The sequence below is a fragment of the Neolamprologus brichardi genome, chromosome 14, assembly GCF_056152115.1.
Source record: "Neolamprologus brichardi isolate AB-2024 chromosome 14, ASM5615211v1, whole genome shotgun sequence".
NCBI lineage: Eukaryota > Metazoa > Chordata > Actinopteri > Cichliformes > Cichlidae > Neolamprologus > Neolamprologus brichardi.
The window spans coordinates 2,038,372-2,064,941 of record NC_142117.1 but is presented as its reverse complement, the minus strand read 5'-3'; the positions used below and the strand labels follow the sequence as shown (position 1 = coordinate 2,064,941).

At 41.6% G+C, this 26,570-nt stretch overlaps 1 protein-coding gene and 3 non-coding genes across 4 annotated transcripts; 2 read left to right on the top strand and 2 right to left on the bottom strand.

Annotated features, from left to right (window-relative positions):
* Window positions 1–18,088: 18,088 nt before the first annotated feature.
* On the bottom strand, window positions 18,089–21,442 carry LOC102794123 (phosducin-like). Its single transcript, XM_087851452.1, has 6 exons — window positions 21,370–21,442; window positions 19,988–20,044; window positions 19,704–19,840; window positions 19,384–19,603; window positions 19,192–19,304; window positions 18,089–18,560 (listed from the first exon to the last, which is right to left on the bottom strand). The coding sequence occupies exons 2-6, from the start codon at window positions 20,034–20,036 to the stop codon at window positions 18,372–18,374; spliced, it is 708 nt and encodes a 235-aa protein (XP_087707578.1). The 5' UTR covers window positions 20,037–20,044; window positions 21,370–21,442; the 3' UTR covers window positions 18,089–18,371.
* Window positions 21,443–25,457: 4,015 nt separating this feature from the next.
* On the bottom strand, window positions 25,458–25,531 carry trnan-guu (transfer RNA asparagine (anticodon GUU)). Its single transcript has one exon. It is a non-coding gene; the product is annotated as a tRNA-Asn (tRNA).
* A 208-nt stretch (window positions 25,532–25,739) lies between these two features.
* Window positions 25,740–25,812, top strand: trnak-cuu (transfer RNA lysine (anticodon CUU)). Its single transcript has one exon. It is a non-coding gene; the product is annotated as a tRNA-Lys (tRNA).
* A 326-nt stretch (window positions 25,813–26,138) lies between these two features.
* Window positions 26,139–26,210, top strand: trnag-ucc (transfer RNA glycine (anticodon UCC)). Its single transcript has one exon. It is a non-coding gene; the product is annotated as a tRNA-Gly (tRNA).
* Window positions 26,211–26,570: the final 360 nt, after the last annotated feature.

The following is a 26,570-nucleotide window of genomic DNA, read 5'->3' as shown; positions in this document are numbered from 1 at the left end:
GCCTACTCAACGTAAATTACACACGAACAACATTAAGCTACTCACGCAGAGAAGAACGGCTGCTGCTGCATCATCATCCTCATCATTTCTGCTACACTGGCAGGGCTAGGGGCCAGGACTCTCCTCTTCGGGTTTTTGGGGGATGTTGCTAACTCTGGGTCCGAAAACAGGCACCACACCCGCAGTAGATGTGCTTGGTGTGAGGTCTCGCAGCAAGCTATCAAATACGGCGCATTTCTCGGCTTTTAAAAAAACGCTATGCGTCGCCAGGTGTTTCATCAGATTTGAGGAGTTACCTCCTTTGACAGCATCACAGTATCAGCTTAAAGCACTTGTTGCAGCTGCTGAGTTTGCATCTTTTGCTGTGAAGTACAGCCAGACTTTGACCGCTTCGCCTTGGGCATTTTTAATCTGTAGCTCTGCTCTAAAAGAACGTCTATCCTTGGAAAGGTAAAATGATTGGCTAGAATCCAAAGTGTGTGACATCTCAGCAAGAAAAAGCACTGAAATAAAGCACCGAAATGTGCACTGCTTTTCGGTCTGGTTACTACCGTTTATGTCAGATACCGGTACCCATCCCTAATTAAGAGAGACAGTAAAAACAATCACACTGAGTAAAAGAGTTTTTCCCTCGTTCCTTTAAGATGGACTTAAACTCCCCCCAGGTAACCAGTTCAGATCATTTCAGTTCTTCTGTAGATTATATATTAAAGCACCTTGAGGCGACTCTTGTTGTGATTTGGAAGTATATAAATAAAATTTAATTTAATTTAATTATTCCAGGAAGCAGGGGCTATTTAAAAGACTTTTCCCTAATTCTGTTCTGATATTTGGGACAATCAGTTGTTGATATTGTGAGAATGAAGGCTGTATTGGTTGTGGCTTTAACACATATAAACAGATAAATAAGAGGGAACCCAAGGAGTTATTCAAGTTTCTCTGAGGTGGGTTTGGACTCACTATCCTACAGCAGTGTTACTTTCCTTTGCTCATGGAAGAGGTGATTAGGGTTTTTGGATTGATGAGAGGGAATTTTCCCCCATATCCCACATGAATCACTGGTGTGTCTTCCAGGTTACAAATACATTTGGTTTGCATTGTAGTTTATATACTGTTGAACTCTCAAGTTTATGGACAAAGCTCCAGATATTTTGGTGTCCCTCTGTGAAGACAGATGAAATGCATTGGATTGGCATTAAACTGCATAGTTCTCCAAGTTCTACTGAGAAAGACAAAGCAGGCTTGTGGAATTAGTGACATTGTCCTACATGGCAGTCCAGGCAGCAATGCATTAACAAAACAAGGCACTTCAAAATTTAATCACACCTGGAGAGATTTTAATTTGCAGAATGGCTGATCTTTCTGCCATTTCACTTGTTTTCTCCATCTGAGTATGTCATTAAAAAGTTTAAAGCATTTTCCTTTATCTTAATCTCTTTCATTTTGTGTCATTTTGTGTCATTTTAATACCCTGGAAAGCTGTAGAGGCTTTTTTCCCCCCATAATAGTGATGAAGCATTATGTGGATGATGTGTCTCACTCCGTCTCTCATACACTTTCAACTGTTCTTGCTCCCCCTTACTTTCTTTTTTGCTTTGTGTCTAAATCTAGCTTTCAAAGTTACAATACAGTTGTTTAAAGCCTCTGAATTGCTGAGCAGGCCATGAAACTGCCCACTGAAAAGTGGGCAACAGATGGACAGGAAGAGAGGGAGACAGAAACCTTAACAGAGTAAGCAGAGAGGGCCAAATGTTCGTCTAAAACCTTCAAAGTGCCTTTAGCAATGGTGGATTAAGGTCACAGTGGAGTTTCATAATGACTACACACAGCACACTGTCAGTTAATATCACAGTCAGTCAAACATAGACACACGCCCCCTCAACAATTACTGTTCTGTAGCTATCGTGGGAACTCCTGCCAATCACGCTGAATCTCGAGGTATGCTTTACTCGTTTCTAGTGTGTGCAGGGGTCACACATTTAGAGTTTTCCATTCCTCCTAAAAGAGTTCAATCCCCGATAATCCCCAAATCCCCACCTGATTCTGTTTTTCAGTTTCCCTCTGACACTCAGTCTGGCTCTGTGTGTGTGTGTGTGTGTGTGTGTGTGTGTTTGTTTATGTGTATTGAGTGTGTGAGCGAATGTGTGTAGCTATCTATTCGTACTTGTTCTCAGCTCACCAGTGTTGAGCGAGTTGCAGTGATGCTTTCTGCCATGAGTGTCAAAATGTGGACAATAACAGTCAAATAGCAGAGTCCTATTAAATGACAGCTAGGAGTGGTGTCTATCATATATTTGTGTATATTTGTGTAGCTGATAGGATGTGATGCTACATTACATGTTTCTTAATACTCTGTATTTTGTGTATATTGAGACGTGATGTTATTCCTTCAAAACAAGCCATGTTCCTTTGTTGTAAACAAACCTGCTGTTTACTACAAATACACAAATATTCACTAAAGCACAACTGCAATAATCGTCTATTGTTGTCAAGCTTATTTGCTAGAAACGACAACGGCTATCATTTCTCACACAGACAAACGTGGAATAAGACAAGATGGTTTGACATGTAAAATATATATATATATTTTTTTTAATTGTGTGATTGTACACTATTTATATAGTGATATATATGCTGATATATCAGCAATTAAACTGATAGTTAATATGTGGAAAGCATAACGTTGTGTTTTGGGGAGCATGAGCACATTTTATATATGCAAAGATATGAAATAATGCAAATTTACTCTGTATGATGAGAAGTTAAAAAATACTTCAACTTTGGTGAAACCTGATTCTGTGTAATGAAAGTCAGATGAGATTATTTATTCTTTCACTTAGAGACTGAGCTTAAAGGAAACGCCTTGAGGAACATATAGCAAAAAACTTGAAAGTGCATCAAAATCACCTCACCAGAGGAGTTTGTGTGATGGTGAATACCTTTCAGACTCAGTTCAGCTTCAAAGCTATGAGACTTCTCACTCTAACATCACATTGGTCTCATCAGTTTCAAACATAAAGATTTTTACAAACTTATCTACCATAACTCATTTTAAGCGTACCAAAGTTTCCAGCATACAGAGGATGCTGTCCTTGTGTCCTAAAAAGTCCTAAAAAGGGGATAAATCATCAAAGATGCTCAGCCATGATGCTTCTCTTTCAGCAGGTTCATCATTCGTGATGAACCTGCTGAAATCATGACCAGAGCCCAAACTTATTGGTAATGTCACAAGAAAAACAATGGTGTGCTTGGTTTCAACATAACTTTATTCTTTCATGAGTTATTTACAAGTTTCTGACCACTTATAAAATGTGTTCAATGTGCTGCCCATTGTGTTGGATTGTCAATGCAACCCTCTTCTCCCACTCTTCACACACTGATAGCAACACCGCAGGAGAAATGCCAGCACAGGCATCCAGTATACGTAGTTTCAGCTGCTGCACATCTCGCATCTTCACACCATAGACAATTGCCTTCAGATGACCCCAAAGATAAAAGTCTAAGGGAGTCAGATCGGGAGACCTTGGGGGCCATTCAACTGGCCCACGATGACCAATCCACTTTCCAGGAAACTGTTCATCTAGGAATGCTCGGACCTGGCACCCATAATGTGGTGGTGCACCATCTTGCTGGAAAAACTCAGGGAACGTGCCAGCTTCAGTGCATAAAGAGGGAAACACATCATCATGTAGCAATTTCAAATATCCAGTGGCCTTGAGGTTTTCATTGATGAAGAATGGACCCACTATCGTTGTTCCCCATATACCACACCAAACCATCACTTTTGTTGTTCCAACAGTCTTGGAGGGATCCATCCAATGTGGGTTAGTGTCAGACCAATAGCGGTGGTTTTGTTTGTTAACTTCACCATTCACATAAAAGTTTGCCTCATCCCTGAACAAAATCTTCTGCGTGAACTGAGGATCCTGTTCCAATTTTTGTTTTGCCCATTCTGCAAATTCTGTGCGCCGATCTGGGTCATCCTCGTTGAGATGCTGCAGTAGCTGGAGTTTGTAAGGGCGCCATTTATGAGTAGCTAATATCCGCCGAAGGGATGTTCGACTAATGCCACTCTCCAGTGACATGCCGCGAGTGCTACGCTGTGGGCTCTTGCTGAATGAAGCTAGGACAGCCACTGATGTTTCTTCATTAGTGACAGTTTTCTTGCGTCCACATTTTGGCAAATCCAACACTGAACCAGTTTCACGAAACTTAGCAAGCAGTTTGCTAACTGTAGCATGGGAGATGGGTGGTCTCGTAGGGTGTCTTACATTGAAATCTGCTGCAATGACCCGGTTACTGCGTACACCAGATATCAACACGATTTCGATCCGCTCCTCACATGTTAACCTCTTCGACATGTCAATGGCTGTGAACAAAGAGAAACTTGTAAATAACTCATGAAAGAATAAAGTTACGTTGAAACCAAGCACACCATTGTTTTTCTTGTGACATTACCAATAAGTTTGATGTGTCACATGGCCCTCTTCCTATTGAAAAAAGTTTTATCCAAGATGGCCGACTTCTAAATGGCCACCATGGTCACCACCCATCTTGAGGAGTTTGCTCCCTCACATATACTAATGTGCCACAAACAGGACTTTAATATCATCAACCATTCCCATGTTATTATGCTGTATCCATAGAAATGGCCCACCCTGTAGATCATTGATTACATTTTAAACAGGTTGTAGTCAGAGTCATTCTTGAACAAAGTTATTAACTCTTTTAACAGTTTTAATCTGTTTTAAATTGCATTTCTTTGATGGGACTTCTTTTATCTCATTTATACATTGACAGTTTTTCAATAAATTAAGTAACTTTTGACCACGTACTTCATTCTGAACTTCATAGCCTCACTGGGCCGGGCTGCACCCGTGGCTCATTATCCTGCCTTCCCTGGCCAAAGCAGTGGCTCAAAGCTTCTCGTCGCTGAACTGTTGTTTTTCACACATTGGTGTAACCCGGCTCTCATCATGCCTCATGTTTTTCCTAGTGGTTTCCTGGTTCTGATCATCCTTGGGTTTTTTCTCCATAGATTTCCTGGACCCTTCCCGTAACCCTTTTCCCTGATTGCTGAGAGTGAGTGTTGCAGTGTGGAGTGGAGTGTGGAGCGAACTGGATCACAAGAGCAGAGCGTGTGTGCAGAGACTGGAACGAGTGGCATGTGGATCAGCAAGCGAGTGTGGAGCACCATTCCCCTTCCTGCCCGTGGATCCCTGGAGCCCCTGACTATTCCCCTCACTTTGTATAGAGCTCCCTTTGTGTTGTAAATAAAGGACGGTTTAATTTAATCCCAGAGTCTGTGCTTGAGTCTGTTCAGTCAGCCTTGACAGAATCTAATAAAAAAAACAAGCTGTTGCTGCATCCACTTTGCTTGTGTAGCCACAGTTGTCCTACATGTACCAGTATGAGTCGAATAAACTAATAGAAAAAGTGTCTAAATGTGGTACTTGAACCATTTTCATACTTTATATTTGATCTTTCATTTTCTTTGATATTTGGACTGATAATTACACTGGGAAGGAGCTTCTATCCCCAAGCCATCCGGGCCCTAAACACACTCACCCGCCCTCTCACATCATCTATAATTGACTGAGACAGGACTCTCTTCCAGACACTCTAAACCCATCAGCACAATGTACATTTCAAATACCTTTAATTTTAAATATGTTTATATTGTCTATTCTGTAAAATAGTCAGATGTCTATTCGTATTAATGTACAGAATTCACCTGCTTGCTGCTACTACTGCACATTCACCCAATGTATATACTATATATATATATATAATGTTCTTCCTCTACCCCCCCTCAATTTTTGCACATGTCGAGGAGTGTGTCAGGTTACATTTCACTGTGTGTTATACTTGTATAACTATGCATGTGACAAATAAAGGACCTTGAACCTTGAACCTTGAATAAGGGCACAAACCAGAGGAAATCGGTGTCAGCAGAAGCTTTCCATGACACTTGGTCAGTGTTCACAGAAAAAAAACTTTTTTTAAAAAAACCCACAAATCTGATGAAAGCAATATTTCCAAGAGGCCGTGCTATTGAAAACTATGAATGGCTCTGTTGTCAGACACCAGTGATGATAGCAATACAACTTCTCTTGGTCTAAACAATCAAAATGTCTTGTTTATCGGGTAAGGAGGAAGCAGCAGGCTTCCACCACATCCATCTGTGCCCAGTTGTCTCCTGGGGGATCTTTCAAGGTTCATTTAAGGGTAGAAACACTAAAAGCGGGAAAAGAGCTAACAAGATCATCCTTGTACAAAAAACCGGAGTGCCAAAGTGAACAGAGAGCGCTGACATAGCAGACTTTTTTCAAACCATGAATGTACCAAGGTGATCAAATGTTTTATATTTCCTTTCATTAAAAACAGCAAAGATCTGTATTTGGTGCACACCTACACTTCACTGCTGAAACTGGGAATGTCGACTGTGCTGGATGTGATTCCAGCCTACTTCCAAATCTCAGAGGAAGATGATCAACTAATAAATCTCCCTCGTGTCAATAACTTTTATTACATGACATTTCTAGGGTCTATTTGAATGTTCTGCGTTGATTCTTTTTTGTTTGTTTAATAGGTCACTTTGTTCTTGAGTTGTTCACACTGCCCACCGAGTGAGTATATATATATACAGTACATAACATCAAAACTCACATGTTTTATGTAACTAAAGTGTTTAATCATGTGGGCTACAGAGAATAATCAAGCTATAGACTATATTTATATGAAAACGTGTATACTTACTGCATTTGAATCATTTTAACCACATGTAACCACCTGCGTATGTGTTTGGAAAAAAAGGCTTTGGTTTTGCCACCCCATTTGATTTCTTTGTCCCCCTCATGCCACCCTAAGAAGATTTCTCTAGATCCGCCCCTGTCCATGACATGAGCTAATCAGCAGTGAGGAGGACAGTAGTGGGTGTGAGGACCCCATTCCACTGCCCTCTCAGCTTATCAGGGGACGTAAACGTCTCCATGATTAATATGAAGGACATTGTTCAGATTGTGAAATTGCCAGATCACACACTCCCAGGCATCACTCTTGAACACAACAGGATGAGGCTGATGTCTCAGACAACCCCAGGACCAAGCCATCAAGAACAGTCCAAGACAGGTTGTGGGATGTGATGGAAGGCTTTTCCGCTAACTCCAAATCAAGCCCAGTTTAAGCAGGAGGAAGAAACTGTGCAGGACAGAGAGGGCTGGACCCCACTGGACTACATAGAGCAGTATATTGATAAAGATTTGATGAAAATGATTGCAGATTGCTCTAATGCTACATCACTGGCTAGAAGTGGGAACCCACGCAACACTTCAACTGATGAAATTTATCATTTTTTGGTGCCTGTATTTTGATGTATCCTGCAATCAGGATGTACCGGTCCAAAGCCTTGAGATTCCTTGCCATCACTGAAGAGTTCACGTGACAGATTCTTCAGACTGAGGCAACCAGTCAAAGGGCTCATTGATGATGATGCTCCAGAGGATCAGAGAGAGTGTAATCAATTCTGAGGCCTTTTCTGAAAGGCTGCAAATCTCAGGCTCACCCAGAATGCGTTTCTATTGATGGGCAGATGATTAAATTCACAGGAGCTTGTCCGTGTTGACAATGTCTGCCAATGAAGACAAACCCAGTTGGCATAAAAAGCTTTGTTTGCACAACAGCAGATGGTATTGTGCTGGGCATTGATCAAGGGGCACCTGCACTCCTTCAGCAGGCTGAAGAACCAAGAGATCTGGGTTTGTGGGGCTTGGTCATTGATCATCTGTCTCAAACGCTGCATCCTAATACAAATGTTTACAGTGATCGGTTCATCATGTCCATCCAAGATGTGGAACGCATGATGACTAAAACGATATGTGACCATCTCGCGGCCATCATGGTCCTGGGACTGTGACCCAGTGTTTTGAGTTTTGGTGCTCTCTCTCCTCGCGTCCCCTTGCTCCCTCTCGTCTGCCTCTCCTCCACTCGTGTATCATGTTTCCTGTTTTGTTGTGAAGGTCCCATGTTTCCATGTTCATTCTTTTCAGTCTAGCTTTCCCTGTCTCGTTATGGTAGTTCATGTCAGCTGTGTTCCTCGTGTGTTCTCACTTCCTTGTTATCCCTCTGTGTATTCAGGTCAGCGTCTCCCTCAGTCCTTTGTCCTTCCTCATGGCTGTGTGTCACTCCCTGTTTCCCCGAATGAATTAGTAATACAATTTTCCAGCTTAGTTTTGCATTTTTTGTATCACCGTCATCCAGCAGATAAAGCTGTATTTTTGGTTTAAGTCCTGTATTGAGTTTTGTGACTGAAAGTCTCGACGCACACAGTGTTGCAAGACAGGTGAATGTTTATCGACAGTGCTTCTTCACTCTCAGCTTGTACAGCTTTCCAGCTGCCTTAAATCCAGGTGAGGTGAAGACTCAGCAACACTTGGGAACAACTTTGTTAGCAGAGCAGCCCATTTCAGCTCGTGGCCTTCATCAAGACCATTAACAAATATCAAAAAGTTTGTGTTTAAATACAAAAGTATTGTGCAGAAAACAATTCAAATGAACCAATCACACGTTCACACATAAACAGTACTGGATGACTGGTTGAACCAGAGCCCAAATAGGCTCTGGACTGAACCAACACAAATTTAAAGGGGAAATTAAACTACATATCCAAAAGTAGTTTGTTCCCAAAGGTGGACGCAAAATTTCCAACAAGTTAAAGTCATACAGAGCAATCACAGGAACTCTAAAAAATATAAATTACATAAATAAAGTCAATTAGCATTACAGTTAAAAGGATATGTATATATATTGTGGTGGACCACCAGGGGAAGTGGGAGGAGTCATGTTTCTGGCTTCTAAGAGATGTGAAAGCTAAGTGAAGCTGAGATTTTGAGTAAAGGCTCCTTCAAGATTTGAAGTTTGAGTAAAATGTATGAGCTCTCGTGTCGTCCTTACATACCTCCACAATATGTGTGTTTGTGGGGGTTTTTAAATCAGTACACAGTAAAATTCACTGAGTAAATTTTACTTAACCTGAATAAAATGTTACTCTAAAAAAGACAGCATTTGGACCCAGTCTAAATGGAGTTAAATTTACTCTTAGAGCAGAGTTAAACTTTCAGAAAAGCACTGAAATGCTCATTGAGACGTGCTGTTTGCAGTGCAAAAGTAATCATAAATAACCTTCTCATCCTTCACAACAGCATGGTCGAACGTGTGAAAAACTGGCATTGCACATCAGACTTTTATACAAACAACTCAATCTGCAAGATAAATATTTCTATGGTGTTTTGCCCATCTGATGTTTAACACCTTGGTGTTGATTGGCTGAAGAGTCTCTGCTATCTCACAGCCCCAGGCCAATGTATTTCAAGAAAGCATGTTACCTGGTCCAGTGGTCAGTCTCCTGGGGTCAAATGTCTCCACCTGAAAGCAAAATCACTTGTTTTATTGATTGTTTTATAGTTTTAGTTACATTTTTTAAACTTTTCAATTGTTTCTTAAAGAAGTTGTGTTTCGCTTCATGGCGCATGAATCAGCTATGCAAACATGGTCCTGTTTTGAGTGTACATGTAGGATAATGCACCATGAAGTGATGCTTTGGTAGCAGCTGCTTGTGTGGAAACAAACCTGTGGTGTTCGGCGATCAGGTGTTTCAAGAAAATAGTGATACCTTTTGATAACACTGGTGAAAACACAATATTCACTATTTGAAGCAACAGCAGCAGCAAATACCAGTGCTGATCATTTGGACAAACTAAGTCTCCAGAGATGAGTGGTAGATGCTGATGTAAACACCAGGACTGGATGGCGTTTAACCCCCCAAGTCATTTGAGTGCTCTCCCAACTTCACTGTAGGTGGTTGGCAGTGTTGGGAAGGTTACTTTTATACGGTGGGTTCTGTGTCGGCTCGTAGCTGAAAACTAGCTTTACTTTGTTGTCTGGGTCAACTTTGCTAGCGAGAGACAGAGAGAGGCGTTGAAAGGCTGCTCCAACGGAGCTTATTGTTTCAGAGGAAAACAGGGGCGATTTTAGCCCATTTTGGAGGTGCTTCAGCACCTCCAAAATGAATCAAAGCACCCCCAAAGATTTCTTACTTTTTTTGACAATATTTGCTGTTTGTGTGACACACTGCTGAAAATATAAAAAGCATACAGTACTTGGTTGAGACGTAACATTTTAACAACAAAAGTATAGATACACCCCCCCCCCCCCCCCCCCCCTCCCAAAATGGTTTGTTCCAGCTCTCTCCTGCTCTGGCTCTAGCGCTCTTGCTGCCGGAGCGATGGTGGCTGAGACGGTGCGGAGCGGAGGTGTTAGTGCCTGGCTTAAAACAGGACATGTTAGCTGCATTTAACCTTCAGTTACTCTTTATATAGTTAGGTAGGAGTCAGACCATGTTTCTTTTTACTGAAAAACATTACACCAGGTAACCTGCTGTGTAAAAAAACTTGTTTTCCGGTGATGTTTGCTACCCTACAATCCGTTCTACACTGTAGTAAAATCAGTGACATTTGACCGTCCTGTTGCTCCCATTGAAACGTATACAGCCTATTTAAAAGCTAAAACTTAAAATTGTCCGTAGCCTGCTGTTGTTACCACTGTCCTGTTTTAAATGGATACTAACTAGCTAACTGACCAAATGCCCATTAACCTTATAACTCCTGTTGTGTGTGTGTGTGTGTGTGTGTGTGTGTGTGTGTGTGTGTTTTGTACAGAGAGACAGCCAGGTTCATAATGGATATAAGGAAGGTTTTTTGTTTTTTTTTTTTCAAAAAAAGGAGCCACATTCAGGTAAAAGTGTAAGAACAAATGATCCATCAATCAAGAATAATGTTGGATCAGTGTTTCAATATTTATATATTTTATTAGATGTTCATGTGGTTTGGTTGTTTGCCTTTTGGTTGAAAGTAGACTGAGAGAGGACTTTTTGTTAGTGATCTTAATAGTATTTTTTCATATTAATGTAATTTTTCATCTAATTGAATACAATTTATTTGTGTATGATTGTCAGTCCAAAGAGGGAGAGAGGAAAGAGGGGAACGTGAAGAGAAAGTTCAGGAAGGTCAGGAAGAACCAGGTAAGAAAACAGACAGGGAACAGAGACAGGCACAACAGAAACTGTTCTACTGACAAAGAGAAAAAACCTGGAAGTTGTGTCCTCCCATATTAAAGCTGCTGTACAGAATCTGCAAAACAAACTTGGTTGAAACATTTTGACCCTCTTTAACAACATTCCAACATAACATTATCATTGATCGGGGAGATTAAAATTAATGATATATTTTTATGTGGTTCAGCCACAACTCTACTAAAACCTCAGCCAGTAATAGGTAGGCCAGCTTTTGGACCGTCCAGTTGTCTGTATGACTGTCGCAGTACGTACATCACATTTGCACACTATCAGAAAGTGCCAAACAGCCCTGGTGGAGTGAGGAGCTGTAAAGAGAAGCAGATGCTCTGTTTATATTCTAAAAATGTTTTAAGCTTGTTTCAAAGATTCTGTACTGCAGCTTTAAATGTTTTCCAAAAGCACACAAACACTTATCAGTGTTTACTTTTTACAGTACACCTGAAAAAATGTCAAGCTCTCCCAAGTACCACTATGAAAGCATGAAACTCCTAAATCTTACAACACAAAATTAGTATTTGCAGTAAAGATTTTTATTTGTAATAATTTATTCTGTTTTGGGAGTGTTTTTTATGTATCTGTATTATATTATACATACACATTAAAAGTGAATCTTAGTCCAAAAAATGCACTCAGTTTACTTTTTACTATGAGCATCATTCATAATTTTCCCCAGGTAATTAAGGTTAGGATATGTATTTTTTTTATTCCAATCCATTCTTCTTTTGCCGCATTTAAAAACCCTTTATCAGATTTGATGGTTTTGTTACAGACTTTTCAAAAAAGTGTTTTGCTTTTCTTTCACAAATGTGGGATTAAATTGTGTTAAAATGTACAAAACAGTGAAGTCATGTTTTGAAACGAGGACCCAGGCACAGAGAGACTTGATGAATTTAAGAATCATATGATTTACCTTGCCTGGCTGGGCAGCTCTCTGGGTGCTCAGCACCCCCAAAGCTCTAATCCTAGAATCGCCCCTGGAGGAAAACACGAACACGGTGTACAGTCGAGTCTTAATAGCTTACTTACAGCTGGGCTACACTGCCCACGAGGCTACATTCTTTAGGGCGATGCCTGTAACACTCTGCCTACTGCCTTCTTATTAAATAATTTTTCAAACAATAATTTTGAAAACTATTTTGTCACATTATTATGCAGGCTGCAAGTAGAGGTGACATGAGACACAGGACTTAGACTTAGACTTACTTCTTAATGCCTGTTTTGTTCTGACGTGGAATTACCAAACATAGAGAGGGGACAGTCTAACATATGAAACAGAAAAAGACCGCTGTGTAATCCCTTCATTTCAACAAAGTAACTGTATTCTAAATACCACCTTTTTAAACGGTAACTGTAACAGAATACAGTTACTCATATTTTGTATTTGAAATACGTAACGGCGGTACATGTATTCTGTTACTCCCCAACACTGCATATGTATACATATACACGCACACGTCCATACATATAAAAGGTGGAATATGCATGAAGTGTGACCATGGATGTCCACAATGTCCAGTAACTCATGACAGTGATTGAGGAGTTTTAGAGTCTAACTGCTGTTGGGATGAATGATTTGCCAAAGCGCTCCTTCCTGCAGCGACGGTGTTTCAGTCTCTGACTAAAGGAGCTGCTCAGCACACTTGAGACTCATGCATAGGGTGATGTGGGTTGTTCATGATGGATGTCAACTGTACTAACATCCTCCTCTCACCCACCGCCTCCACAGACTCCAGAGGACATCCCAGCACAGAGCTAGACCTCCACACCAGTTTGTCAGTCCTGCTCCTGTCCCTGTCCGTGCATAGGACAAGAGTCCACTATCTCAATGTCTTTTCCTTAGATGTTCACCAGTGTTGTAGGGGGTGACTTCCTCCTGAAGTCTATGACCATCTCCTTTGTCTTGGTCTCACACCAGCCAAAAAAGTCACTGATGACCCCCCTGTATTCCTGTTCTTTCCTGTGTGATACACATCCGATGATGGCTGTATCATCAACATCATCTTCTGTAGGTAGCATTGGCTCTCTGGCTCCGTCCAGCTTCCCTCAGTAGTGCAGGCTGGATGGTGTAGAAAGCACTGGAGAAGTCAAAAAACATGATCCTCACAGTGCTCCCTGCCTGCTCTAGGTGAGAGAGGGATCGGCGTAACAGGTAGATGAGAGCGTCATCCACCCCAATTCCAGACCAGTAGGTGAACTGCAGGGGGGTGCACAACCATCTATCCATCTATCCATAATCACACACACACACACATGCATTTATGATGTTTTGTGACTTTTATTTACCATCAGAAATAGTTGTTTTATTCTGTTAAACAGATTGTTAAAATGAAAGAGAACAGTGTGTTTTAGGGACGGTGATGGTGTTGTGTTTCAACAGCCTTATCTTTGTGCTCAATTTCTCATTTTCCCACATCAGGGCAGACTTGCTGTAGTGGGAGCCCTTGTGCAGATTTTCCCAATAAGGAGGCGCTGAGGTGAAATTGTGCTTCATCAAGGCCCATCTGTGCGTACGCGGAACAAAGCGGAAGTTGTGCTAGTTTCCTACAAATTAAAATAAAACAAAAGGAGTAAACGGTATTTCCAACGAGTTGTGCTCAAACACAACGTGAAATAGTTGAACAGAAATATTGAAATAACAACAGATTTTAGAAGAAGGTTAACCCCATAAAAAATACACACACCACATCTTGGAGTAAACGAAGAAAAAAAAAGAGTTTTCCCCTGATTGCTTTAATAAAGATAAATAATTTCAAATTATGCATCATGAACGATGTAACCTCGGAACATTTTACACACATGCTACCCAAAAAAAAAAACTTGCAATGAAGACAAAGTTACACAAGTGTACAGGAACTCAGTCCCAAGGCACTCTGCTGCCCTCTACTGTCCAAAGTGATATGGCACTCCCTCACTTTGTGAACCTCATTACAGCAGCAAAGTGAAACATGCGCAATTACCTCCATATGTAACAACACTGAATTATAGTTGTGACCACATGTTTGTCACAGAATGACTGTTGGAGAAAACAATCAAGACAAGACAAATAAAACCATCTTAATTGTGGCTTAAATCTGCTCTGGTCAGCACTCTGCTCAACTACACGATGGGAGTGGAGTGGGAGGATGAAGTCTGGTTTAGGAGAAAAGAAGTCAGACATCAGGTGTGATCCTGTACGAGATCTTTGATTTTGAAGATGAAACTCTGCCCGACTCTCTGACCATCATCAACACTCCTGGATATGGAGACTCCAGAGGGACTGAACATGATGGACTTGTTGGATGGAGTTCATGAAGTTAGTGCAGTGGGTCTGGCAATGAAGGCGACAGACAATCGACTGGGTGACTGACTGATGTACATCTTTGATTCAGTGTAAATTCTTTGTAACGATATGTAGGAAAAGAATTACAGCTCTCATCACACTCAGATGGAAGAAAACCTAAAAATACATTTAAGCTCCTGAAGGTGCAAAACTTAAATGTGCTAAAAATGAGAAGAATCGGTCTGTTCACTTCCTGTTTAATAGCGGCCAGCTTGAAGATAAGAAAGAAAAATACCTGAAACTAACTTTTGAGCTCAGAGAGAGGAATGTAAGAGTTCACAGCCTTCCTGAAAGAAACTGCACCTCCAAAGCCAAAAGCAGCATTTAAAATGTTAAAGCAAAGTATCAGACTGACAGCCTGCATCGAATGAATCAGATTCACTGAAGTAAAACACAGAGAGATGAAACTCTAGAGAAACATGACAACATGAAGAATGAAGAGGTCACTCCATTTGTTGCTGAAGTTTTTAAACAGCTGTTTTATGGGTTGTAAAACAGCTGCCAGCTGTACAGTCTGTGAGGAGATCTGTCCCTGTCCTGGATGCATAGTGCCCTTAAATCACTGTGAGGTCTTTAGAGATGGTCTCTGCACACCACGTGTCCTGCATCACTGCATGTGAAAGGTAAGTGGAGACATGTGACCAGGATAAGGAGAGGTCAGAAGAACGAACCACCAACAAAAGAGAAGGATGTTCATTGACTTGGAAAGAAAACAAACCGACTGACAGCCGAGAAGTCCCAGTTCCTTTTGTTTTGTTTTGTTTTGTTTTGTTTTGTTTTGTTTTGTTTTGTTTTGTTTTGTTTTGTTTTGTTTTGTTTTGTTTTGTTTTGTTTTCCCGTCTGTCCTGTTTGGCTCTTTTGCATCAGAATTATTGTCTAAAGGCGAAGAAAGATGCCCAACGGACTTACTTTACCAAATGGACCATCCCAGCTTTGCCGTAATGGTCCATTTGATTCACCTTTTATTGTTTATTTTAATTTATTTTCACTTGCTACACACGGGACAGACTTGACTGGGGGAAAGAAAGAGGGAAAGAAAAACAGCGGGGAAGAGGGACGGTGATAAAGGGCAAAAACCAACAAAACAAACAGACAAAAATCCATCTATCAATCACCTGGATCACCTGTTGAGAAAGAAAAAAGAGAAAACAAGCAGAAAAAGAGAGCAATCATCACGATGATCTATGTGAATATGACAGTAAATACTAAATATTAAACATTATTGTGCAGCACGTAGGATCGACAGCACAGTGTGCTTTGAGGTAGGAGCCAAAAAGGGTGTAGTTTGTGTGTGTGAGCACCCGTGTGTACACCTGTGAGCATGAACGCGCTTGTTTTTAAAAGGTTCCTTCATGTAATGATCTGCTAGAGGGTGTGGGGGGGCCACAGCCCCGTCCTCCAGGGCATGAAGCAGGTATGGAGGAGATCAAGACTCCAGACATCCAGAGGCCCCCAGAACACAAGAGACCAAGGAAGACCAACAGAGGGGCAGCTGAGCCACTGTCCCAGAAAGAGCTGAGGAGAGTCCCAGATGAGGGGTCACTCAGCAGCTGGGGAGCAGAAGCCAGGGGGGTTGCAGTGACGTGCCCGTGAGCTCCCAGCAGCCAGCTGTGCCAGAGTGACCGAGCCCCAGGCCGAGAGGCCAAGGGCACCCCACCCCCGAAGTGGCCCGAGCGAGCCCCAGGCTCCAGGCCCCGACAAGCAGCCACCAAGGAGTGAGCCGGTGGGTACCTGGACGCCCATCCCCGGACACAAAGAACCACCAACACACCGATGTCTGAGGGCGTCTGTGATTAAAGTACTTTAATCTCAGAATTCTGACTTTAATCTGTTGTGCAACTGTTGTGCAACCAGGGTACCACACAGGGATGGCGTGCACGCTCTCGATAGTGGCACGGTAAACTGCAAAAACTCAAAATGTTACCAAGTATATTTCTCTTATTTCTAGTCAAATATCTCATTACACTTAAAATAAGAGAAAAACAGCTACAAAGCAGCATTCCAGTAAGCTACAGAAAAACTAGATAATTTTCACTTGTTTCAAGTCAAAATATCTTGTATTAAGTGAAAACAATCTGTGGAGGTTGCAGTAATGGTTTTGAGAATTTTCATTTTGATCTGAGAAAAACTGTAAAAAACCAACAGGTGATCTGAGCTTGGTGCCATGGTACCCTGCTGGAAGCAGCCATTACTGTGGTCAGCAGCACTCAGCAGGCCTCGGTGTTTACATGATGAACAGTCAGCTGGGGACCGAAGTGTGAGAAGATAATGTCCTCCAACCCATTATACCAGACAGAGAGACAGGATGGATTCATGCTTTCATGTTGTTCACACCAAATTCTGACCAGAACATCTGGAAGTTGCAGCAGAAATCAAAACTCATTAGACCAGAGAGCGTTTTTCCAATCTTATGTTTCCCAGGTTTGTTGAGCCTCAGTTTCCTGGTCTTAGCTATGAGTGGTAACGCTCGGAGGGATCTTCTATTGTTAAGGCTGCTGCTGAAGTGAAGTTATTTGGCTTGCTGTTGCCTTCCTATCACCTGAAAGCAGTCAGGCAATAACAATGACATGTTTATTTAATTTCGCCACATGACAGCTCAAAAAAACCTTATTTAGTTACAGAAGCGTTGGAAACCTTGTTGATCTGCTTATCTGGTCCTTTTTCATCTGATTTCTTAGCAAGGTATTTTTGGCCACAGAAATATGGCTCCCTACATATTTTCTCTTTTTTTCTGACCTTTCCCTATAAACTGTTACAGATACATGGTTGTTAGGAAAATCCTAATATATGAGCAGTTTGTGCAGGGTTCAAAGTCACCCTTCTCCTTCATGCCTGCATGTCTAAATGCTCGCAGTTCCTGCCATGCTGCCATATAATTAACTGGATATTTGCACTAATCAGGAGTCGATGCGTTGATGGTTTATAGCAGGAGGGTATTTTCATAGAAGTTGCCCAATAAATCAAGATGCTCCACTAAAAACACATCAGTTTAGTAAAAAATGAAACTTTTGAGTCCAGTATGGATATGAAATATTGGCATAATGACCTAAATGCACCCTGTACACCGCCTCGTTCTTTTACCCTGTTGAGGTTCATGTAATCGTCCTTCTTCAAAGTACTTTTTTAAATCCTAATGTGCAATGATGACAGAACAGAACAGACTGGATAATTAAAGCCTCGACTCATCGTCACCACCTCTATTATAGTGGAGTCTTTCCAGACATGAAAAGTAATTCACTGTCTTTAGGGGGAAACGCTGTCATAGACATGAATGAATAGATTATATTTTGTGACCCAAATGAAGACAAAAGACAAGTTTACTTCCTTAGTTACACTTTGCTCGCACCAGCTTGGATCTTCTTTTGCCTTCAGAGCTGCTTAAACTCTTCGAGGCACCGAGGCTCGCAGTGTGAAATAATGACTCAGATCTGTCAAAACAAAAGTAACGAACCTGTTTTGAGAAAGTGCAGAAATTTGTTTAAAAATGGAGTAAAAGTAAAACGCTGTCAGAAGAATACAGCACAGATGTATTTGCACTTTGTTCCCTCCCACCTCTGCAGTCCATGGTGATGTTTCATATACGTCACATTAAAATATGAATGTTGCTAATTATAAAAAAGACAGACGCTGACAGGAAGAACTGTGATGAAGAATCTTTTATTGGAGAGTTATGACATCACTGCTAAGCAGTATTTCAGCACAGACCTGCTCTGTGGTTTACGTCTAACAGTCTCTAAATAGATTCAGCATTTGAGCTGCTAGATCTTTATCTGTATGCACAGTGTTGTACTTTTTTTAAACATGCTGCTGTTCTTCCACTTCTTTTCCTCAGCTCTCCTTTTCATTTGCCCCTTACCGTCAGATCCGCCCATCCTGGTTTCTACTTGTATTTGCTGCCCTCCAGCACACTGCATAAATGCTCTATTCCACTTCCCCTCCCTCATCCTCATCAGCAGCACACGCTTCAAACTCCTTCTCGGGTAAGAGGCCATATTCATTGAGAAAGGCCTCAACATCTGTCGCAAAGAACTCTTCATTGAAGTGTTGGGTCACAGCCAGGAAGTTACCCAGTAACTCACCAGCCTTGTACACCAATAGGGTTGGAAGAACCTGCAAGAATAGCAACAAAACTCCAAATGAGCTTGTAGTCATTATAATTGGAAGTAACTTCCAGCCACAGGAATATTTCCTGGACAAGAAGCCTTAAAAATAATGTTTTCAGTTTAGGGAACAGGATGGAAATAAGATCCCAGAGAAATCCCTGCAGGGATGGAGTTGTCCACCAATCCTCATTTTTATAGATCAAGGCCAGAGTAACCCAAGCTTAGTGTTCATTAAGGTGTTTGTCACACAGATATAAAATAAGCTCATTAGTGTGTTACCATAGCGTGCTTAGTTTATGTAAAAATGTAGTTTGTTGTTGTTTCGGTTTACGTGCTGAAATTGTTTCATGTGTGTTTATGTGTAGACGTGTTTACAGTTAAACATATAATGTAAACTCTGAATATTGATTTGTAAATAAGGACATTTGAACAAGTGTAAACATCATCATACTCCTCTTCAAGCACACATTGTGTAGACACAGAGATACACATGACAACCAGATGTTCTTCTTGTTTCAGTTATATTTGCACGTTCAAAATAAAATTCTATCTACACCCAAAACAAAGTTCTGTGCTACACGTTCTGGAGCTGAAAGTGTATTTAAAAGTCTAAATCAGCAAGGTAGCAGTGCACTAACCTCAGAGGAGAAGCGTTCAGCAGCACCGGTGGCCACGGCATCGATACGACAGAATTTAACACTGGAGTATTCAGTAGCCAAACAGTCCAGGCATGAGTTCAGCTCTTCACAGCCTGACGAAGCACAGAGAAGAAGAAGAAGTTAGTCGTGTTGAGACTACCCTTGAATATGCACCCCCCTCAAACACCTGACCTTTGACACCATGCTGGTAGATGTGGACCACCACCAGGGTCAACCGGTGTTCCTTCTCTATGACTTCAAGGAAGGCTTCTCCGCTCTCAAGTTCATGGACGGATTCAAACTTGGGACCAAAGCTCAGGCGCTCGTGCATTTCCTGCATGCACTGTTTCCTGTAGCGTTTTAGGCAGCGTTCGTCCTCCTCTTGGATCAACTCGTACTCCTGAACGCTCATCTACAGGTGAGAAAACATGTTACTGCTGCACTTGCTTTTACACTTGCATGCCTCTCTGTGTCGTTACTATGATTGTATTGTTCCAGATGTTTCCGTTCACCTTTCTGTTGAGTCTCTCCTTGTCATCATCTCGAGGACTGGACATTTGTCTCAGCAGCTCTCTCTTGTTCTGAGGGACAGTCTGATCCACACTGTCCAACTTAAACCTTCGCCAGTCATTAATGACACCTTTGGGACCTGCAGACACACAAAGCAACGTGTTTTCATGAGTGCAAAACGCCACGAGTCGGCGACCACGAGTCAAAACAGCATCGAAGGCAATAACAGCCTGAATCCACGAGTTTTGCACCCAGCTGTAATAGACGATCGTGTGACGTCGCTGACCTGTGTGATTGGCGGGCACGTCGTCCTCTTCCTGAGTGGTGGCAGACATCCTGCAGCCTGCGACACACAGAGTAGATAACAGTGTTTTCTTTAGCTTCAATAAGCTTGTGTCATTTTGGCTTCATGTCACAACTAATCAACATCGTGACAGCTCCAAATCTGAATATCTGCAGCATGATTCATGCATTTAAGCACAGTTGTCACAAACATTTAGTTTAAACTAGGCTGAAGTTTACTTATCAGATTAAGATGAGATTACCAGGAGTCACACTTAGGACAGCTTATATATGTGAGTGAGATATGACATCATTTGTGAGCTAAAACCAATAAAATTTAACGAAAGCTAAACAAGACAATGAAGTTTTATTTTATTTATTATTTATAATAAATATTATTTAGATATTTATTTTATTGGTATGACCCTGAAAATCCTCTGTGACCGTTTTTACAATGGTAACATTGTAACTGATTAAAAAGAAGCTGATGGACTCATGATTGTGTTATTTATCTGTTTTATGGATCATTACTCAAACATTTTTGTATGCTTGTCAAACACACAGAAACGTTGGAGTTCTGTCTGCACTCCCAGTTCAAAGCCATTTGTTACAACACGATGTCTTTCTTTTAGTAACACATTCACGTATCAGCACCGAGCTGACAGCAACGTTTAAACTAAACAGAAAAATGACGTGGCTACATTGATGTAGCCACGTCATTACGTGCATATCATTGCTCTAATTTTTATTTTATTTTGCCTCCCACATGAACTGAGACCAGGCAATTGTGCATAAAAAGACGTGCTGGAAAATGTTGTATTTATTTCTTTATTTGCTATGCATCCGTCTGATTAGCAACTGCGATCACTAAATATCACAGATATATTGCTTTCATACACCAGTACGTGCCACAGTGAAAGCTGCTGAGACAGCTGGGCGGTCGATGACAGCAAAGCTATGTCAGTCATATAACTGATGAAGCCCGTCAGGCTGAGGCAGCTAATTCGTTCAGGTTGTCAAAGCTTTCATTTCTTCCTTCACTGGTTTCGATGAACATTCAGTTAAAGAGGTGAACTTTAACTGTAGAGGGCGATGCTTTTTAACATGACATGGCTTGAAGAGTCAGTAAGAAAACACATAAGAATTGATTTAAGAAAATGAAGAAATGCAGAAGCACACATAAACAGATTTATATGCAACATGTTTGTGGAACACCAAACCAACACAAAGTAACTGAGTGTTAACCACATCTGCAGAACAATGACATTACTGTGTGTGTCAAAGGCTACACTTACACCAGCAGCATTAACAATAACGGTTTTCAATGCAAAAATAAATATTTGCACCAATGCATGCTTTCTAAAGAAAGAAATGACCAGCTCTTACCTTTGTCCGGTGAATAAGAACTGGTTCTAAAAGCCAGTCAGTCAATGTTGTGATTCACTGGTAGTGTGAGATCTGGCTGAGAGCGGGGAGCTTACAAAGGGCGGAGCTAGAGCAGAGGGAATAAGCTTAATCTTCACAGTCGTCATAATCGCTGTCACCATAATGTTGTGTTGTTTAATATGATTAGGTGCAATACCTGCCTCAGTGTTATGGACTGAGGAGGCTGAAGTTACACAGCGTTTTTACATGTTTTACGTATGGAAAACAAAACAAGTTAAAGTCGTCGTCTGTTGCTTTGGTTACTTTTGAGAAGAAAAAAAAAAGAGTGACGTATGGTCCTTATCTAGACAATGAGTTTATTTCTTCAGTTTACTTTTTATGGTTTGTTTTGGACATCGCAATTTAACTGTGGCAGTGTGTGCTCTGCTTATGTTTTATCGTAGTATCTACAAGCCTGCAACACAAAATGTTCAAATAGAAACTTTTTATAATACAGAGAAAATCAGACAACCCCCTTTGAGTAAGTATTGCAAGAGCGGAAAGGAAAAACTCCTTTTCAACAGGAAGAAACCTCCAGAACCGGGCTCAGGGAGGGGCGGGCCATCTGCCGCAAGTAGTTCTGCGTGATGGAAGGAAGAAAGGATAGAAGACACAAGCCCTTTGATTGATTGATTGATTGATTGATTGATTGATTGATTGATTGATTGATATACCTTTATTAGTCCCACAAGGGGAAATTTCATAAGGCTGCCGACCTATTGCACACAATGGCGGCACCATCTTACCCTCCGACCATACATACACAAAACATCACATGGGGAAGACAGGTCAGAGAGGTATAACAATGGGAAATGCACCACATGAGGAAAGATAAGGAGAAAAAATAACTCCCCCCAGACTGAGCTCACACAGGGAGATCAGTCTGAGAACAGAAAAACACCTCTGCACATGAAAAACTCTGAATACACCAAAGAAACACATGACAAGTAACAGGGGGGGGTAAAGGGTGAGAGACAGCTGATTTAGACAGCACATCCGGGCCTGCAGCCTGTGCGCTGGTCTCCTTGATCCACCGTCAGCATCGGAGGGGAATAAGCGTCGAAGGCGTTTGGAAAGGGAGGGGGGATGAGTGTGTGCATATCAGTGTATATGTGTGTGCATGTCCATAGTTCAGCTGAGACAGTGTCCTTCGCCCTGCCAGGCTAAGTAAACAGTCTTCCAGCCAACCCAGGTGGCCTTGCATAGAATGGGAAGAACAGTCTAAACACAGTCGTTATCAGGGTGTTTTTGTTCAGCTCCAGCCTCGAGACCGCAGCTGGCGCCAAAGGGGTATCTGCATAAGTGATGGTGGTTTTACTTTAGTGCGAACAGCTCATATGAATTTCAAAGCAGTTCTACAGTCCAACACTGGTCTCTCAATCACCCGTTGGAGAGCCGCGAGCTTCGCCATACTTGCGTTCTGTGATGTTGTCATTTCTTGTGCTCAAGGAGCCGATTCTGAGAACTCACGGCAGTGTGCCTCCCCGAGATGTCATCCAATTTGCACACAGAGATGTTATTCCGGGCTAGCCCTTCCGAGATGTATCCAGTCTGCAGTCAGAGATCTTATTCCAAGTATTCACAGCAGCCGTAGCCTCTCCAAGATCTTATCCGTGCTGCACTCAATGAGCCATTTTGAGAAACTCACGCCTCTCCCATCGTTCCAATCCCAGCGGGCAGCCTTGTGGGGGTTTGAACAGCCGGTTCAGCTTTCTTAATTCTTCGATAAGTCAGGGCCAAGCCAACTCCGATCAGCCAGATCCCTGTTACCATGGTTCAGGATAGGTAGATATCTTCAGCACTCAGGCTCACCCAAGCCAAGACTTCTCGTTGAGAAAGGGGAGTCAATTGTATTTAGGGACCAGTTGATCCAATCCATAATTCAAATTAAAATATAAAACTAAAAGAAGATGCATATTCTCTGTCATATGGGCCTGCATGAATAAACTTTCTGAATCCTTTATCATCTGCAACTGAAAATAGTTGTGGATGATTACTATACCTTTGTAATGTGACGTTGTTGTCCCTGCCTCTCTTTCTCTCTCTCTCCCTCCGGCTCTGTTCCTGTGCTACTGAGTGTAAGTACCGCCCCTCCCCCCTCTGCTCAGCGTAAAGCACAAGGCTCGCGTGCTGAGTGAAGCGGGAAAAAGTGAGAGAGAGAGGGTGAGAGAAAGGGAAAAAACCCACGACTCGCGACAAGAAGCCGGCTCGCGTCGTTCATGTCAAAGATTCGGCTCTAAGAGCCATTTCGTTCACGACCAACACATCACTAGTTGCTGTTGTTTAGTGCGACATCAGTTGGTTTCCTCTTTCTGGCGTAAAGTGGGCGATAAACAAACAAGAGAGAAAAGCCGATCAACTGATCATTGATCAGTTTCATGATTGAAGTAGAAACAGGAGAGAGCGGGAGAAGAAGAGGCAGCTGTGCAGCAAAGACACAGAATAAATCCACCTTTGTGTCTTTTTTCATTGTAGCTGAAGTTCGGGACAAACTGCATCTCAGCTCAACATGAAACAGGTGATAGTTTCTCTGAATGCGGGAGGATTCTGTCTTTTTACGGAACATTTGGCAACTCTACTAACTAACCTTATAAATAAAATAAAGTTCACTATCAGTAACATCATAGCACCACCCAGCTGTATAGAAACTCCGTCATGCTAGCTAGTACACAGTATGACTTATTGTAACTGACTGTAAAAAGTCAGCACAATGAAAATAAACTCCACCTAAACTTGGTTTATATCTGACCAGATAGACTGCAGCTCATAACTTCTTACCTCAAGTTCAGTTCACCTGCCTCGGGTCTCTCCTCTTGCCTCCCCTTTCTCTCATCCACCTGCTGGCCTCCACCACTTGCTAATGTTACTGAATCTGAGGAAGCTCCGCGATGCCACCACCAAACAACTGAGTTATTTTTACACACTGACCAGCATCTGGCCAATCCACCACCTTTCATTGTTTATACGGTTACAAAAAAAAAAAATCATCGGGCCACCGAGCAAATGCCCGATGGCCAGTCCAGCTATGGCCGTGCCATCAGTTAACCCTTGCCTAGGGTTGCCGACCCCTGCATTAGACTTTTATACGTACTGAATCTTAATGAATTCAGATGATCAGTGGATGATCAGTGTGTGTGTGTGTGTGGAACACACACACACACACAATGCTGAATTACTTACACCAAACTCCATGAAAAGGTCCTCTTCCGTCTCTCCACGGTATGTGATGAGGCAGCAGATGGCTACTTCTCTAAGTATTTCAATTGTCTTGCGCTATTTAAGAAAAAATAAAGTATGAGTATAAACTACATGGGTGACTGCCAACAAAGTGCATTTCAAAGCTACCCAAAGTCTAAATAGTTGTCCTACCTCAAGAAGCATGTCCTTGAGCTGCCCTTAGCTCCTCCCCTTGAAAAAATGACATCCATCAGTTTTGGGGTGCAATGGTCAAGTGTAGCCATTCAAGGCTTACAGTGGTTGAACTCTTGAACTTCTCCTTTATCTGTAGACCACACAAACAGAAGAATTCAATCTTGCAGACTATATTGCATTAATTAATGCTCTAATACTTTAGTTAAAGATGATAGATGTGATCTAAGGCTACCCCAAGTTTTGAGGGAACAAAAACAATCTTAGTGAAGACAAGAGAGACGTTCCCCCACCATAACCATGGCGTAATCTGTAATTTTTAGCAACCCTGTTTTTGTTTCAAATTTACACATTGTGCTTATGTCTTTCAAGCTTATGTCTTTTACATAAGCTTGCAAGTCCACCATGCCATATTCACCATATGTGAATTTGCCCGGGCTAGTTAAGTGGGCAGGGGAGGGAACTTGAAATCAGAAGTTATAGTGGAGAAAAAATATGTAACCTATTGAATTTCTTTAAGTAATTACAACTTGAATTTTATTTTGAACTCACTAACATTGGGATTTAATTTCAAATCACCTATAAAATTAATTTAATGTAATTACCAACATTATTAATTCAAGACAACCCAAAAAAATAAAGTTTGCAACGTTACAACATAAATAATGAACAAAAAGCACCGTCCCTGGGTGGGCTCGAACCACCAACCTTTCGGTTAACAGCCGAACGCGCTAACCGATTGCGCCACAGAGACACACGAGCCCAGAAGCCCTTCAAGAAGAATAAACCCGTAAACTTTGACGAAAAAAATCTTGTCTTTTCCTTAGTCCACTAACTTTTCCGTTTACAATGAACAACACTTAAAGTATTGTTGAGCATACACACAGCAATAAACAATACCACCAGCTCTGTACTCTAACACTGCAGGCTAAATCGCAATTATTTTTACCTCGTCTGCAGTTGCCCGGCTAGCTCAGTCGGTAGAGCATGAGACTCTTAATCTCAGGGTCGTGGGTTCGAGCCCCACGTTGGGCGCATAGGTTTTGTGTTTTGTCTTTTCATACAGCAAAAAAAGGTCATAAATATTTAGCCATTTAAACAAACAAAAACAGAACACCCAGAGCAATTAACCACTCCTTCCGAACCGTTCGCGTGTTAGGCGAACGTCATTCTGTACAGTTGTGTACAGTAACTTTTGCACTGTCCACTTCCTGCTGTGACAAAACAAATTTCCCACGTGTGGGACTAATAAAGGTTATCTTATCTTATCTTAAACCACTACGCTACGGAGACACTGGTGTCGATGTCAAGTTGAATGACCAGTAACACCAGTTTACCAGACCGCGTGGTCATTTACACATGCGTTGGTGGTATAGTGGTTAGCATAGCTGCCTTCCAAGCAGTTGACCCGGGTTCGATTCCCGGCCAACGCAAAGTTTTCGTGAACGATTTCCTCCTACCAGCAGACAAATGCAAATCTACTGTTTTACATGTAAAGAAAAGATCACCCAGAATATGTCTCTTTAGCGTTGACATTTTCCCGTTCTTCCTACAAAGATCTTATCAAATTCGTTTCCTTTCTTCTGAAATGTTTAAAAAAAACAACACAACGCTGTTTTAATGAGTTCAGGGCTAAAATGGGTATGTGTATGGTGTGACCTGGCTTAATCTATGCTCAATAATTCAGGCCAATAAATCCCCAGAAAGTCAAGTCTATTCACCTGTACACGGTTTTACGCACACACGTGTTGTTAAACCGTGTTGCACTGGCCGGGAATCTAACACTCGGATTA